General features: G+C 35.4%; 3 protein-coding genes across 5 annotated transcripts; 1 reads left to right on the forward strand and 2 right to left on the reverse strand.

The window, feature by feature from the left end:
* Nucleotides 1-339: 339 nt before the first annotated feature.
* LOC111316504 (uncharacterized) lies at nt 340-6,967 on the reverse strand. 3 transcript variants are annotated; one of them, XM_089753642.1, is made up of 10 exons: nt 6,794-6,967; nt 5,438-5,748; nt 5,199-5,335; nt 4,801-4,914; nt 4,611-4,694; nt 4,104-4,280; nt 3,109-3,265; nt 2,462-2,622; nt 2,252-2,378; nt 340-2,155 (listed from the first exon to the last, which is right to left on the reverse strand). In XM_089753642.1, exons 3-10 carry the CDS (start codon nt 5,291-5,293, stop codon nt 803-805), a joined length of 2,268 nt encoding a protein of 755 aa, XP_089609768.1. In that variant the 5' UTR covers nt 5,294-5,335; nt 5,438-5,748; nt 6,794-6,967; the 3' UTR covers nt 340-802. The 3 variants fall into 3 exon arrangements, with proteins under 3 accessions (XP_089609768.1, XP_089609767.1, XP_089609766.1); XM_089753641.1 differs by having other exon boundaries at nt 5,438-5,843; XM_089753640.1 differs by having other exon boundaries at nt 5,022-5,335; nt 5,438-5,843.
* Nucleotides 6,968-8,846: 1,879 nt separating this feature from the next.
* LOC111316505 (cytochrome b-c1 complex subunit Rieske-4, mitochondrial-like) lies at nt 8,847-11,205 on the reverse strand. Its single transcript, XM_022918455.2, has 2 exons — nt 10,708-11,205; nt 8,847-9,733 (listed from the first exon to the last, which is right to left on the reverse strand). Exons 1-2 carry the CDS (start codon nt 10,883-10,885, stop codon nt 9,090-9,092), a joined length of 822 nt encoding a protein of 273 aa, XP_022774190.2. The 5' UTR covers nt 10,886-11,205; the 3' UTR covers nt 8,847-9,089.
* Nucleotides 11,206-11,529: 324 nt separating this feature from the next.
* LOC111315870 (N-alpha-acetyltransferase MAK3-like) lies at nt 11,530-13,706 on the forward strand. The gene is made up of 4 exons (XM_022917884.2): nt 11,530-11,754; nt 11,863-11,983; nt 12,211-12,266; nt 13,261-13,706. Exons 1-4 carry the CDS (start codon nt 11,575-11,577, stop codon nt 13,474-13,476), a joined length of 573 nt encoding a protein of 190 aa, XP_022773619.1. The 5' UTR covers nt 11,530-11,574; the 3' UTR covers nt 13,477-13,706.
* Nucleotides 13,707-14,515: the final 809 nt, after the last annotated feature.

The following is a 14,515-nucleotide window of genomic DNA, read 5'->3' on the forward strand; positions in this document are numbered from 1 at the left end:
TTTGAAATTTTATTTTCAAAAAGTTATATGCTTTTTTAAAATTTCATTTATGAAAACATTAATGACTCAAGAAATAATTAAATAATTTTACTTTATAAAAATTTTGAAAAAAAAAAAAAAACATGAAGTGCGAAGAGAAAAGACTAGATTGCATTTAGCAGTACTGTAAAACAATCGGTATCAGTCAATTTCAAAATTACCCCTCAAATTATATTTTAAGACAAAAACATATGGCTGGCCATAAATAAGAAGGGGACATCTTTAATTGTAAGTAATAGATTTTATTACCCAACCCAGAACCTCATTAAAAACAAAACGTTCGACTACGAAAGAGAAAAGTAGCAGTTAGAGAGCCTCCAAAATTATTGAAAATAGTTGAGAGTCAATGAGACAAGGAATATGAAAAAAAAAGAATCCTCATTGCAATATGTAAATCTACCAAATATGAGATTCCAGGATTATTTTATCCTTGACAACTTACCTCCCAGCAGCCCAACCAACATCCACGTATATACAAAGGTGTTGAGTTCAGTTGGCTCTTTGTATAGGGGTATGTACAAAAACCTATCTCAGAGTCTTTGTATACTCCGCTCCTGCAAATCTGCAGTCTCTTCCACCATTCCTCTAAAAAATCATATACTATAATAGAGGAAACAAACTCAAATCACAAGAAATTTGCTTTCAGCATTTCTCCCAATCCTCCAAGCCAGCTCATGACTAATAAACTTTAGACCTCCAATTAATTCCACTAAACTTTAGACCTTCTATTCCTTTAAAAACAAATAAAAGAAAACGACCCTCCTTATTGATTCCATGACCTCAAATATGGTTTCCCCATTGGATCATGCAGAGCAGAATTCTGATGTGGCAAGTTCATCCATCCTACATCATCAGCCATCAATGAAGTAGCTGCATCACGACCACCTAAATAATCAAGTGGATAAGCAGCATGCCGCAAATTATTTCCAATTATTCCAGAAGAGCCCCCCCTCACCATTCCATTGTTCCTCTGTGGAACGAACTGCTCAGTAGAGCCCATTGATTCATAAGTGCTACTTGAACGAAGTTGGTTGCATTGAGATAGAACACTAAATAGGCTCTGATCTGCATTGTTTCCACTTGCAATACCCTGACTTGGGGCAGTAAAACCATCTGAACCAGCCCACCCACCATGAACTTGAGCTTGACGCTCTCCAGTAAACCAGTTTTGACTCAACAATTCTCCACTATTCAACTGATGTTGGAAAGGCGCTAACATGTGGGCAGGATTGACAGCCCAATCCTGCATATTTCCTGAAGGCAGGTGCTCTCGTTTTGGGGTCAAGTATCTACCCCCATCAGAATAAATGTTTTCTGACATGTTTTGTCGCATATAAACCTCATTCTGCCTCTTTTGCCCCTCCTCTAATGGCAGTGATGACTGCAACTGCTCCTGAAATTCCCCATTCAAATGACCATCTTCCATCAACAGATTCTTTGGGGGCTGGAAACCTTGCCCCGTCTGTTTCTGCTCACTATGATATAACAATACCTGATCCTTGAAGAAAGATTGAAGCAGCTCATTTCGGTCTTGATTTGTATAAGAACTAAAGGAACCATCTTTAGAATGTCCATGCAATAAAACCTTCCCAGTACTTTCTTCACGCAAATCTGATTCCAGATCAATCATTTGGTTCTGTTGGTCTTCATTGGCTTGATAAGTGAGTGACAATCCACTGGTAGATGTGTATTCATGGCCTGCGGTAGAATCGTGGTAAGAGTGTGGCAAGATATCTGCGGACCAGACATTTTCTGCGGAAGAGACGGGATGGCTAATAGTTGCATCAGCAATGTTCAAATTCTCTGAGTGCTCAGATACATCTGAAGAAGCAACATCTGATTTTGAGATATTCTCATTGTTTTCAGACTCCATATCCACACGATTGCAGATATGGCCTCTATCAATAGAAAAAATCTGCTGTAGGGACTGATTCTGTGGTAAAGGCAGAACAGATTTTCCCTCTTCCATGCCGCACTCACTGTCTGTTGCTTCAGTATCCTTCTGATACTCAATTAACTTCTCAGGGCCCTCTTCCTCCACATCTAGAACAGCCAAGGTCGTGTCAACATCGTCTTCCTGATCCTGGTGCTTTCCAGTATCTTCATCCTCCTCATCCTACGACACCAACAAAAAAATTAAAACAGTTATGCAAGCAACCAAACTATACATATACAAGGGCAAAGGGAGAGAGCTAAGGAGAGAGAAATAAACCTCCGTCAGTGGATTTAGTTTTTCTTTCAAATCTTGCTCCAATGACTTTGTTATTTCCCATTTCTGTAACTGTATTTCTCTCCAGTTTGCATATGATGCAGGGAGGTCTTCCTTTACCAATCTCAACCTATTTAAACAATAATTACTTTGAGCAGAGGTATAATGAAAACTTTCAAAGTTTAAGAAAGAACTGTTTGCTTCAATACTCACCAATGTTCATGCAACTTCCTCTGTTCTTCTTCCATGAATACTTCATATGGTTGCACATGCAATGTATCAATGTCACCTAAGACGTGGTTGAGAGACCTAGATTGAATGCTTCGACCAGACTGCTTCATATTCTTAATAAGTTCATGCTGCTTCTTGCTTATCTGAAATATACCAAAGGCAAATAATCCCTTAATTACCTAAGAAAAGACGTAAGAGAGCAAGAGAGAAGGCTGAATAGTAATAGATACTAAAGAAATACTTGTTTAAAGAATATAACAGGAGGACATTATAAACATGCAAGCCATCACTAGTATGCTACAGTACTTGTTCCTGCCCCATGGTATAATGGTGAGAACTGAGAGTTTATTTACTATAAAGGCTACAAAGTGACAAGATAACAGAGCAGTAATGGCACATCTATATCTCAATCGAAACAATAAGCTTGGCATCTGCCCACTGGTTCAGCTCACGAAAACTAATAAACGAAGCTTCCAAAAGTAGCATGCTTGTGTCAACCAATCCAAAGTTTAATTAATGACTAATACTCTACTAGAAAGGATAAATTCTAAACCAAGGAGATAACTGATCAAGATAAAAGGCACCTCTATATAATCTTACAATTTATAACAATCCAAGCAGCTGCTGACCTTAAAATATGACATATATTTCGCACCATCACAATTCTGAATATTGCGCTTGTGTATCTTGTCATCCTTTGTGGGTCTTGCCTCCACAGTCAGTGCATACTCTGGAGCAGTCAAGAGCATTCTACCTTTGTCCTTGATGAAACCTTTCGTGTACATTCTGATATCCATGACAACTAATAAGATTCATTCACCATGGAATAAAAATAACCGAAGCAACACTAAAAGAAACTAGAGAAACCACCATAACAAATTCCCACCAGGAGACCTAAATACTGCAAAAGTTTCTTAAACATAGTTATGGTTCACATAATTTCTAGTTCAGTAAAAATGACAAGATTGATAACCGCTTAAGCCACAAATAAAGATAAGAATGAAGCAAAAAGTTATCCTAAGAGTTGAAAATAGCATTACAAGCAGAGAAAATTCAACAAGGATATCTACAATGTAATTTCCTGCAAAACCTAACCAGTATGGTGTGTAAAGATACTTGCATAGAATGTTTATACTTCAAAACTCTTAGACAGCAAAGCATAGAATTTTTTTCTTGGGTAGGCACACAATTTACAGATAAATATAATAATAATGAGGAAAAGCTATGTGCAACAAAAGAATATAACAAGAAAACTACTCTAGATAAGACTAAACAAGCTACAATTTCTTAACTCGGAATTCAAAGGTATTCCACTGAAGATGAGGATGGGGAAAAAGATCCAGGTCACCTTTGCTCCATATAAGTCTTACCATTTACATTTTGTAAAACCCACAATGAAGATTAAGAGGGTTATAACATATAATATATTGTCTAAATAAGTGAATCACATGCATTTTGGCAGTTTAAAGAGAACCTCTGAAGGAACTACAGAAAATGAAATACTAAACTCAGGCAAAGAATACTTTAAGAAAGCAATATTCAAACTCTTGCTCTTGTGAACTTCAACAAAATGGGCAAAATGACAATAAATGTAGCGTGGTAGTTCACCATGGAAAGACATTACCTTCTTTGTGGTTCTCCACCCTTCACAACAGAGGAATTCTGGTTATCACTACTGCATGCTTTCTCATCTGCAACCCAAGAGCAAGATTCAGAGGTAGCTGTAACATCCAGCTCAATGTTGCCAAGCCTAGATTCATTCGAATGTGAGAAAACCCTTTCCTCACGAACCCTTCTTGACCTACCAAAGAAATTGATTGCAACCCAAAAATGTGATTTGATCTTAACAAATAAAAGGAATTAAATATTCAATAAAAAGTGAAAAAAAAAAACCTTCATTTTTGTTTTGAACAAACAATTACAGGAGGAAAGGCTCAAAATTGAGTAAAACAATGGTATTGTATTCCATATTATGACACTGTTATACAATGAAGCTGATAAACAAGTTCATGGCAGCACATCCTAGCCAATGTATGTTAGTTGGTAGCAACTATTTCACACAGAAGAACCTTCCTCTGCTAAAACCCATCACTTACTTATGCATAAAGTGAAACATGTAGAAAATACAAACCTCCATAACTTCTGCACAATTTCTTGTTCGGGGTCTTTGCAGCTTTCCCATTTCTCCTTCAGTTTCTGCAAATACTCTATGATACTGTAACAAGAGGCAAAACAATGTTGCAACAATATGATCAGCACCAAATGCACCTGCACCAAGAATAGCTTAAATTGATAGGTAAATTTGGCTACATTTCACATACTCATTATGGTAGTCCTGTAACTCTGAATAGTATGCTTTCTTCTCAGCCTTTAAATGCTGTTCCTCCTGAATAACTGTATCAGGGTGAAGATGACCCGAACAAAGTGATTTACTCCTGTAAGCATAAACTCCAGTCAAATCTAGCAGATTCAAGCTCAACATTAGAATCCTCAAATACTATATCTCCTGAAAATAGAACTAGAGAAATAAGATAGACAATACCCCAAGAGCTGTAACTTCTTTGTAAATAAATCACTAGTAAAGTTGCACAATACATGTGTGTTTTTATGGGAAAATGTATTTGTCAGGCATATAATGCATGGCCAAAAGACACTACAAGAAGAAAGGATCCACTCTCCACAGGGGGTAGAAGTGTCAAAAGTAAATATATATACTCGCCATTTAAGAAAAGGATTTCCAAAGTGAAAGTTATCCCCAGCAAGCAAAGCTGGCAGAATCTGCTCTTTGTCTGTCCCTGTAGGAAGAAACTGCATAAGCAGATTTCTCTCATTTTCAGACAGATGAGTCTGCCAAACCTGTAACAATTTCAAAGTCAATTCCATAAATGATGAGATCAGCAGACAGAGCAGACAGAGGACATTAGAAGCAACTAAGATAAAGAATAACAACAATAATACCTCATAAGAAAGCACCTCAGCCAAGTTTTCTAAGTCAAAAATTTCATGAGGAAGTGTCAAAACATCTGCCAAGACTCTGTGGTAATGTAGTGTGTAATCTGTAAATGGCCTTAAATGCCTCCAACTTAAGCCAATTTGTTCCCTTTTGGCAACGACCTTTTTTTGGTTCCCATCCCACTCAAGGGAAATACAAGATTTTTTGTTTAAATCAGTTTGCAGTGACTCCAGTTTTTTCTTTTTGGTTCTGTATCGGTCCCAAGAATTGTAGCCAGCAATGCTGGCACCATTCAGTCGCTTTCTCCATTGATCAGCTGCCATTGATACCAGATGTCAACAGAATCAGCAGAAAAAGACTGCAGCAATTTACAAGAAGCTATGCTCTTGATCATACACACCGAACATTTTCCTGCATGCGCAAATTGAAAACCAACACTGAATTGCAAGCCACCAAGGAAGCTCTTGAATCATAAAAGAAAATAGCAGTACATCCACATTTGAATCGCCTTTTAATCAGAACAATTCAGAAGACTGTTTAAGCAGTGCGAAGCACAAAACATCCAGTGCTTTTAAATTCATACATACAGTTCAAAACTGTATCAGAAAACAAATCCCAAGCATGTCAGAAAACTAAAAGTTGATGTGATACTGTAACAAAATGTTTCCAAAGTTCTAATTTGATTTCTTCTATGAGAAATAAGGGACTCCTATTGATTTGGAACAATATATCTTCCACAAAAGGAGCTTCACAAGCATAGCAGCACGAGCAACATCATCCAAAGAAATAGTCCACCCCCGAAGAAACCAAAAGAGGTAAACTAATTCTATTTTTTGTTTTAGTCGTGCTAGTGAAAACTTGAGTTGAAGCCAAAGGAAGCAAGTACGGCAACAAAGCTAACCAAGTTGAAAATTTTCCATTTACACCAAGTATTTAGTGAACTTAGTATTGATAATTGATTTAAGTCAGCATTCAGTAAGCAGCATATAGTAAATAGTGCAACATATAGGAACTCTGAGCACAATAAAAATAACAACACCAGTACTCAACACAGACAAATTATTTTTTTTAAAAAAAAAACCTTTATAATTGAAACAAACACAATTTAAATTGAAATAATTAAAAAGCATCGAACAAAAAATTGCCCTGAATCAGCAAAAGTAAACCCACAAATAACAGAGACGCATTGAATCAATGACAGAAAAAAAAAACACATACACAAAAAATCTGCAGGCAACACCCAGTCTTTAAAGGGAGATATATTGGAATAAAGGTACCTCCAGTTATCAATAAAAAACAATCAAACCCTAAAAAGAAAAAAACCCAAAAAGATTTCATTTTAAAGAAGCAAAACGCAGTACCTTCAAGCAAGCTGGAGCAGTGGTTTGAGAAAAGGGGAAAAAAACAGAGGAAAAAGAAGGTAAGAAAGGGGGCAGAGAAAAGGGGGAGGCGGCCAAAGATAATTGGTATAAAGAAACGGCGAGAGAAAGAGAGAAAACAAAGGGTTTGGAGTTATCCAATAGATAGAGAGACACAAAATGGAGATAGAGAATAGTGGAATACAAAGGGGAGAGGGGGGCGATCAGACGGGTGCGGTTTCTCGGAACCGTTATGTGAACATTGAATCGTTCATTCGCGCGCAAGGGGCTCGGCTCCTGGCTCCTGGCTTCTGGCTCCAGCCGTTTCGTACTCCGGGGTTCGCTCTCTTACTCCACCCTCGCGTACGTGCACTTTCTAAAAGAAAAAAAAAAATAGGGCAGTCGAATCAATCATTATCCTTAATCACTCGTTCGGATGTGAAATAGAACAATAGTGTAATTTATCATGAAATATTATTAAATTTTAATTTTTCATAATTTTAAAAATAAAAAAATATTATTAAAATAAAATATTTTCATTAAAGATATTGAGAATTATTTTATGAATAAGATAATTATTTCACCTAAACTACTTTTTTTGAAGGCGTTTGTTTAAAAAAATGAATTTGGCTTTCTTGTTCACTTTTTAAATTGAACGTGCACATTAAAAAACTAAGAAAAGGGGTGAAATTTCATATTTTAAGAAAAAAATAAATTTGATCGTTTGTGTTTTTATTAGCATTAGTATTAATTTTGGTGGTTAATTAATGTTTCGGCTGGGCTATTAGCCAGCCAGCCAGCATGCCTTCCTAGTACAGTAAGAGTATATTACTGAGTCTAGGGAGGGGCTGGACGGTAATACAAAGACAATTCAAAGTAAACGTTTTATCCTATTATTATTATTATTATTATTATGCTCTAACCTCTTCCTTCCCTTCTCTTTCACATAAACCAGACTTGTAAGTACCAATACCTTAACTCCACCTTTTTCCTCTTTTTCAATTTCATCCCCACTTTCCTTGTCTATCATCCACCACCAATATCTTTTTTCCTATTATTATTATTATTAAAAAAAAAGATAAGAAAAAAAAAAAAAAGAGAAGGAAAGATCTAAGTGTGATATGTGATAAGTCCTATAGAGAGTCAACGTGAGTAAAATTAATAACATGAATTATTACTACTATTATAAGAAAGTCTCTACTTAGGCCTCGAAGTTCAGAGCCATAACTTGCAGACATAAAACTTGTATGGTTTGATGTAGAAGAGATGGCTAAACCTGGGCCATTCAAGTCGCCGACCGTTACAGCACAAGGCTTGGCAATGAAAATGCTTAAACTCAGCTCAAGTGCCTCATTCCTCTATGCAACCTTTGAAGGGATATGGCAACAAAGATACTATCACCACAGCCACCGCCTCTCTCCTCCATTCCCATTCCTTCCAAATTCAACTTCCAAGTTTCTTTTGTTCCCCCCCTTAAGATCTTTGCTATTTTTGTTGAAATTGTAGTTTGACGTTAATACACTTTGATGGAATGGATGCAGAGGAGGTTAAGCATCCAGAAAGGAGCAGATCGAGGTTAAGATGCTGGTTGCCGAGGATGGGACTGTGTCTGAGATTGTTGTTCAGGGAGATGACCAGCAAGTAGATCACATGAGGAAAGAACTCAAGCTCAGCGAAAAAGTAATGGTCTATGTAAAGGGCATCTTCGAGAGATTGCAAGAGATATGAAATTGCAGCTTGACCGTTCATTGAGATGCACTCCTGGGCTGGGTGTACGTTTTAACCATTTAATTCGGAGACTTCTAGGAATAGACTTTTTCATCCGTGTTCCCTGAAAAATTTGTTACCTCCATAAATTTAAGGCACTAAAAATTTTAAAATATGCTTAATAGTCCTGATGCTTCTCTGTCCCTAAGTGGCATTTGGTACTCTTACCATGAATGATGAAAATCTATTTGCTTCATTTATGCATGTGATAGAAGCTCGAAGTTTCTGGCTTCACGCTGGAAATGTTCAACACAATGGAGCACCGTTATGTTGCAATGAGTAATCAAAATTATTAAATAACAGCATCCAGGTATTATCAAGTCTTAAGAGCATCAATGCTCAGCAAAATCCGGACAACTTATTCAGAATTCAGAGCAACATCAATCGTCAGCAGTTTAAAAAACAACCCTAACATTGCCCCAAAAGTCAAGGGCAGCAAAAGCAAAGATTTCAACAAGTCTTCAGCATTATCTGATATAAAGAAAAATATGAGATCCAAATTAACGCTGTTTGGTTGATTACACTGCTATTCTCAACCGATCAGCAACTTGTTCTCATCCAGGAAGGTGTAAGTGGGCACCTCCAGGTTGTATGGTGCCGGCCCCTTGCGAATCCTGCCAGAGACATCATAATGGGAACCATGGCAAGGGCAGAACCATCCACCAAAATCACCAGCATTTGGCAATGGAATGCAACCCAGATGTGTGCAGACACCAACAACAATTAACCACTCTGGATTCTTAACCCTTGCAGCATCCTCTTGTGGATCACGAAGCAACCCTATATCAACACTGTTTGCCAGCTTGATATCATCCTCAGTTCGGCGCCTGATAAAGACTGGCTTTCCACGCCACTTAACAGTTACAGTGCTGCCAGGTTCAATACTGGAGAGATCAACCTCGATAGAAGCCAATGCAAGAACATCCTTACTGGCTGACATACTCAGCACAAACTTTAGGATAAGCAGACGGATAAGAGAAGCATACACAAACCTACCACCTGTCAGGACAAAATAGGCAAATGCCCGCTTACTGGGGTCACCTGGAGGAAAACGTTCATGGTTGTATTCATCATAGACTATTTTAGAATTGGGGTTCTTAATTGCTGCCACCGTTGCTTGAACATCAGGAATCACACTGTTTTCACTTTTTGGGGCAAGTGACTCAAAAGCAAAACCTGAAGCAAACATTACAAGTCATATCTTAGTGAAAATGCACAGAATGAGAAAAACAACTTTTTTCACCATTCCAGTAGCTGAATTCCTGGAAAGGAGGAATACAATATGGCAAATATCAATTCATGGTCATGGAAATGTATAAGACAGTTCCAAACAACAACAAATTGGGTAAAAAAAATCCTAGAATCGAGCCTCCATTGCAAGGCTTTGTAAACATTAGTTCACAATAAGGCAAAAAATGCCTTCATGATCAGCAGGTTCTCTTCACATCCATAAGGCTGGATTACAACCAGTTTCAGAAAGTATTTATTGTCTTCGCTGCTCCATTCAAGTTCTTCTTTGGAACAAAAAAAAAAAGTTAGCCACTAAAAAAGGAGTAACAGATGTTACCAAGCATTAATCTTAATCTTGTACATTGACAAGATGCGTCTAAGAGAGGTCTCCCTCAACAGAACTTCTGAAGAAACACTACATGAATCCTCTGTGTCAATTGTTCAAAGGCATAATGATGAAAGTATGATATCGGTAAAAGTGAACAAAGTATAGCTACCAACTTCGACCAATAAAGCCAGGCCTTTCAGTCTTAATATTATTTTTTTCAAATAGACGCCCTGCCCTAAATCAATTTTTTTCACCTTAAAAAAATGGGTATCTAATTTTCTAAGTCAGTAACCTTTAACGCAATGTTTTGATCTAATTTGAGTATTCTCCTAAATTCCAAAAGAGATGTATGTACCTTTCATTATTCACATATCCAAATCAAAAAGAAGACAAACAAAAGTAAGAAAGAAAAACTCAAAATGATGCAAAATAAAACATGTACTAGTATTAAAGTTCATTGCTTAGAATTTCAATACGAATACGACATCATAAGGAAAACCTAACTAACACTAGTATTTGTTATGAACCACCGTAGACGGACGAATAACTGAAACAAAGAAGAGAAATTTAATAGGCAAACGGAAACCCTAACCTCTGGTGGGAATAAGAAAGGGTGAAGCAAAAGAGGAGGAGCCGGATCCGAGATCATCGGGAGACTCAGCACCGTTGATTAAAGAGCGAGAGGCGATTGCGGAGGTAGCGAGGTGGGGCCGCCACGCAGACGGGCACGAAGTGAGAGAAGAGAGCCTCCTCGTCGCCACTCTCAGCATCTTCGATTCGATTCACAAAGAGAGAGCTTTCTTTGTTTTCCTTTTTTTCTTTTGTTTCCTTCAGAATTCTTGGAGGAATCAGTCTCTCTCGCTTCGCCAAATATCCGGCAATCGAGGGGAAAAAAGATTTCGTCAATTGCAAAATAAAAAAAAAAATGAAATAAAACCTTTGTTTTTTTTTTTTTTTTTTTGGTTTCCCCTGTGATCGGCAAGCAGAGTTTCTGATTTTTGACAAGTCACCGATCAATTTAATATCGAGTTAAAGGAGAGATAATAATTTGTATTAGATTTTGATTCATTTTAATATTGTATAATGTTATAAATTTTTTAAATTTAATTGAAATTGAAATTAAGATTTATATATTTGAATCTAATTAAATTTTATTTATTCGATTAAATTTTATTGATTATTAAATTAAAAACTTTTATTTTTATAACTTAGTTTAATATATATAAATAAATTTTTATATAAAATAATCAAGAAAAACAAATGGTCTTTGGGCCGAAGAAAAACGGAATGATTGTAGATTAGTTTTGGAACAATAGAGCCCACCACTGGCCGATTGAGATGATGCATATATTGTAGTAGGCCCATCTTTACGGCCCCAAATTCTATAGAGCCCGAATAATTGATTATCTTAAACCCAGAGATTGACGCAGAAGTAGGAGGAGAAGAAACGCAGAAATCAATGGATGCAAGCTCCGAAGAGAAAGCGGAATTTGAAGGAGAGGAGATTGAGTATTTGAGCTATGGAGGTGAGCACCACCTGCCTCTCATCATGAGCTTGGTCGATCAAGAACTCAGTGAGCCTTACTCCATCTTCACCTACCGATATTTCGTCTATCTTTGGCCCCAACTCTCCTTCCTCGTATTCCCTTCTTTCCCTTCTTTTCTTTTATGTTTTCAATTCTTTTTTTCTTTTGCACGATGGGTTTCATTTATAATTTCTTTCTTTTTATTAAAAAAAAAAAAACAGGCTTTTCACAAGGGTAAATGCGTGGGAACTGTGGTGTGCAAGATGGGAGAACATAGAAATACTTTCAGGGGCTACATTGCCATGTTAGTTGTAATCAAGCCTTATCGTGGAAGAGGCATTGGTGAATTTTCCCCTTTTTTTAATTTTTTTTAATGTCATTCTATTTTACTGCTGCTTAATGTGTAATAATTCTTTACTTAAAGCTCTTGAATGGGTTGGATTCTTTTGATTGAAATTGGAAAAGTGTGTATCGCATGGGTTTCCTGTCAACTGCTAATATCTGTTCATATCTCAAAAATTCATGTAAGATGTATATGCTTAAATTTGATGCTTTTGCTTATGTTGCAGCCACTGAACTTGTTACCAGATCAATTAGAATGATGATGGAATCAGGCTGTGAAGAGGTACAGGAATTTTCATTCTTTGTCTTGGTGATTTCATTTGTAATTTGGATATTGATGCTCACTTCTGTATCACTAACTTCTAAATTTGAAAAATCGAAAGTACTATAAATATATGAATTGTTGAAGTGTTGGTTAATTTCATTCATTTTCAGAAGGATAAGATGCAGTGCTAATGTTTTGTGTAACTTCAATTAGTTGCCATATGTTTAGTTAGCGTGCATAAGAATTGCATATTTCTAATAGTTTCACTCTTCACATATGCTGATGTGTACGTAATATGTTACATTGTAAACCAGTTAATTCTGTGGATCCATCAGTTAGGCTTGTTTATGTTCTTAAACACCAGGGCATTGGCTATTGTAGTGCCTAGTATATGCCGTCTGAACTCTAAACTGATGGTTTTAATTGGCCATCCAAGTAGTAATGGTTACCTTGATCCTCTATTCAACCAAAGTGGATCTTGAACATGAATCACAAAGAATGTTACTAAATCGGCTTTGCTGCAGTTGTTATATATTTTTTTTTTCATTTGCATTTTAAACTATTTTATCAAGATGGCCTCTTTTTTCAAAACTTTGACAATGGTTGATATATCATGGCTCTGATTTGTGTTGATCTACTGATTTCTTTAGTGTTTCTCAACCCAATAATGCATCTAGCTAATTTTGTCTCTTCAATATATATATATATATATATATATATATATATATATATATATCCTTATGGCCTAGACTTGGTACTCCATGAGTTTCTTCAAAAAGGTGGAAAGGGTTCTAAAATGATTTTACTGTTTATAAGGGATCTTTTCAGTTAGCAAAATTCGTTTAAAACATAAGAAATTGAAAACAAAAATCATGGTATTTTCTTCACCTCTTGTAAGTAGGTCCTATTCCTAACATTATGTTTTAATAAGTCTTAGTTTGTTAGGTTCTTGGGATGTTGGAGGCAATGATGAGATGCAAAAACTAATTACCCCGTGTATTACGTTTTGAAGGTTACACTGGAAGCAGAAGTCACGAATAAAGGAGCACTGGCACTTTATGGCCGTCTTGGGTTTATCAGGGCAAAAAGGCTTTTTCACTACTACTTGAATGGAGTCGATGCTTTCCGTTTGAAGCTATTATTTCCTCGCCAAGAGTTACACTTTTCTGGGCCCATGATGACAAATACAGATGCAAGTCATGAACACACTGATCTGGACAACACTTGAAGAATGTGCAGGTGTTCATTACGGCTTGTGATTTAGATTTTATATTTCATAGTCAGGGATGCACAACTGTTGTAGTTTCCACCCTTAAATTTGTTCATTGTTAGATATAAAAGTTTGTTGTTGTTTTATTTTTATTTTTATTTTTATTTTTGGTTTTTAAATGGATAGTGAGGATATGCTGGAATTTTTGTATGAAGTTTGTTTATGTTAGCAACTCTTGTTCATGGTTATTGCAGAGTCTTTCTTTCCCCTTCTTCTCCTGTCCAAAATAGTAGTAAGAAAAAATAAAATAATTCCTTTTCGCTGCACTTTTCATCGTAATTCATAAATGAGCCAGAGAGTTTTTCACGAGAATATGTTTGATTTTTATTTGTTTATTTTTATTTATTAAATTTAATAAATGATTTTGAATAATTAAGTTTAACAAGTGATTTTGTATCATTTAAGGATCGATTATAAGACGTTTGTTTAAAATTTGATTATATTTATTTAGATTTGCTTATGTTTATTTATTGTTTAGTAATAATAATAAATTATAATTTTATTTTTTTTGGTATGGGATTTTTCAGTATTAAGTAATCATTTTAGATTTTGATTAATACGAAATCAAGTCAAGTCAAATCTTATAAGGAGGATAAATTTTGTCAAATCTGTCTTTTCTATTCATAATATTCGAAATCGAAATCTTATTTAAGAAAAATCAAATTTTTTATCACTCAGATGATAATAATTATAATTTTATTTTTACTCTAATATTATTTTAAAATTTGTTTATGTCTGTTTATTATTTGATTGTTTAAATATATTAGGTTATATTTTGTTTATTATTTATGAATATATTTATTTATGTTTATTTTAATATTTATGAATGAGTTCATTGAATTAAATACAAATCGAACATAAATATTATATTATTTAAATAAATCAAATTTTAAAAAAATAATTTTTTTTTATTAAACATGAATTGAACTCAAACAATTTTAAAAATAATCAAACAAAATTTGAATATATATTCATTATCTGTTCATATTTAATTTAT

This window comes from Durio zibethinus, chromosome 24 (assembly GCF_047325235.1).
Source record: "Durio zibethinus cultivar Kanyao isolate XHJ-2024 chromosome 24, ASM4732523v1, whole genome shotgun sequence".
NCBI lineage: Eukaryota > Viridiplantae > Streptophyta > Magnoliopsida > Malvales > Malvaceae > Durio > Durio zibethinus.

Bases quoted from the DNA above. Each gene is read 5' to 3' on its own strand.
- LOC111316504 (XM_089753640.1), bottom strand. From the start codon at position 5,755: ATGGCAGCTGATCAATGGAGAAAGCGACTGAATGGTGCCAGCATTGCT. The intron at 5,336-5,437 runs GTATTATTGTTG...AAATTGTTACAG, and splicing joins CTGAGGTGCTTTCTTATGAG to GTTTGGCAGACTCATCTGTC. The intron at 4,695-4,800 runs GTATGTGAAATG...CTCTTGTTACAG, and splicing joins TTACAGGACTACCATAATGA to TATCATAGAGTATTTGCAGA.
- LOC111316505 (XM_022918455.2), bottom strand. From the start codon at position 10,885: ATGCTGAGAGTGGCGACGAGGAGGCTCTCTTCTCTCACTTCGTGCCCG. The intron at 9,734-10,707 runs GTTAGGGTTTCC...TGTTTGCTTCAG, and splicing joins CTTTCTTATTCCCACCAGAG to GTTTTGCTTTTGAGTCACTT.
- LOC111315870 (XM_022917884.2), top strand. From the start codon at position 11,575: ATGGATGCAAGCTCCGAAGAGAAAGCGGAATTTGAAGGAGAGGAGATT. The intron at 11,755-11,862 runs GTATTCCCTTCT...AAAAAAAAACAG, and splicing joins GGCCCCAACTCTCCTTCCTC to GCTTTTCACAAGGGTAAATG. The intron at 11,984-12,210 runs GTGAATTTTCCC...CTTATGTTGCAG, and splicing joins TTATCGTGGAAGAGGCATTG to CCACTGAACTTGTTACCAGA.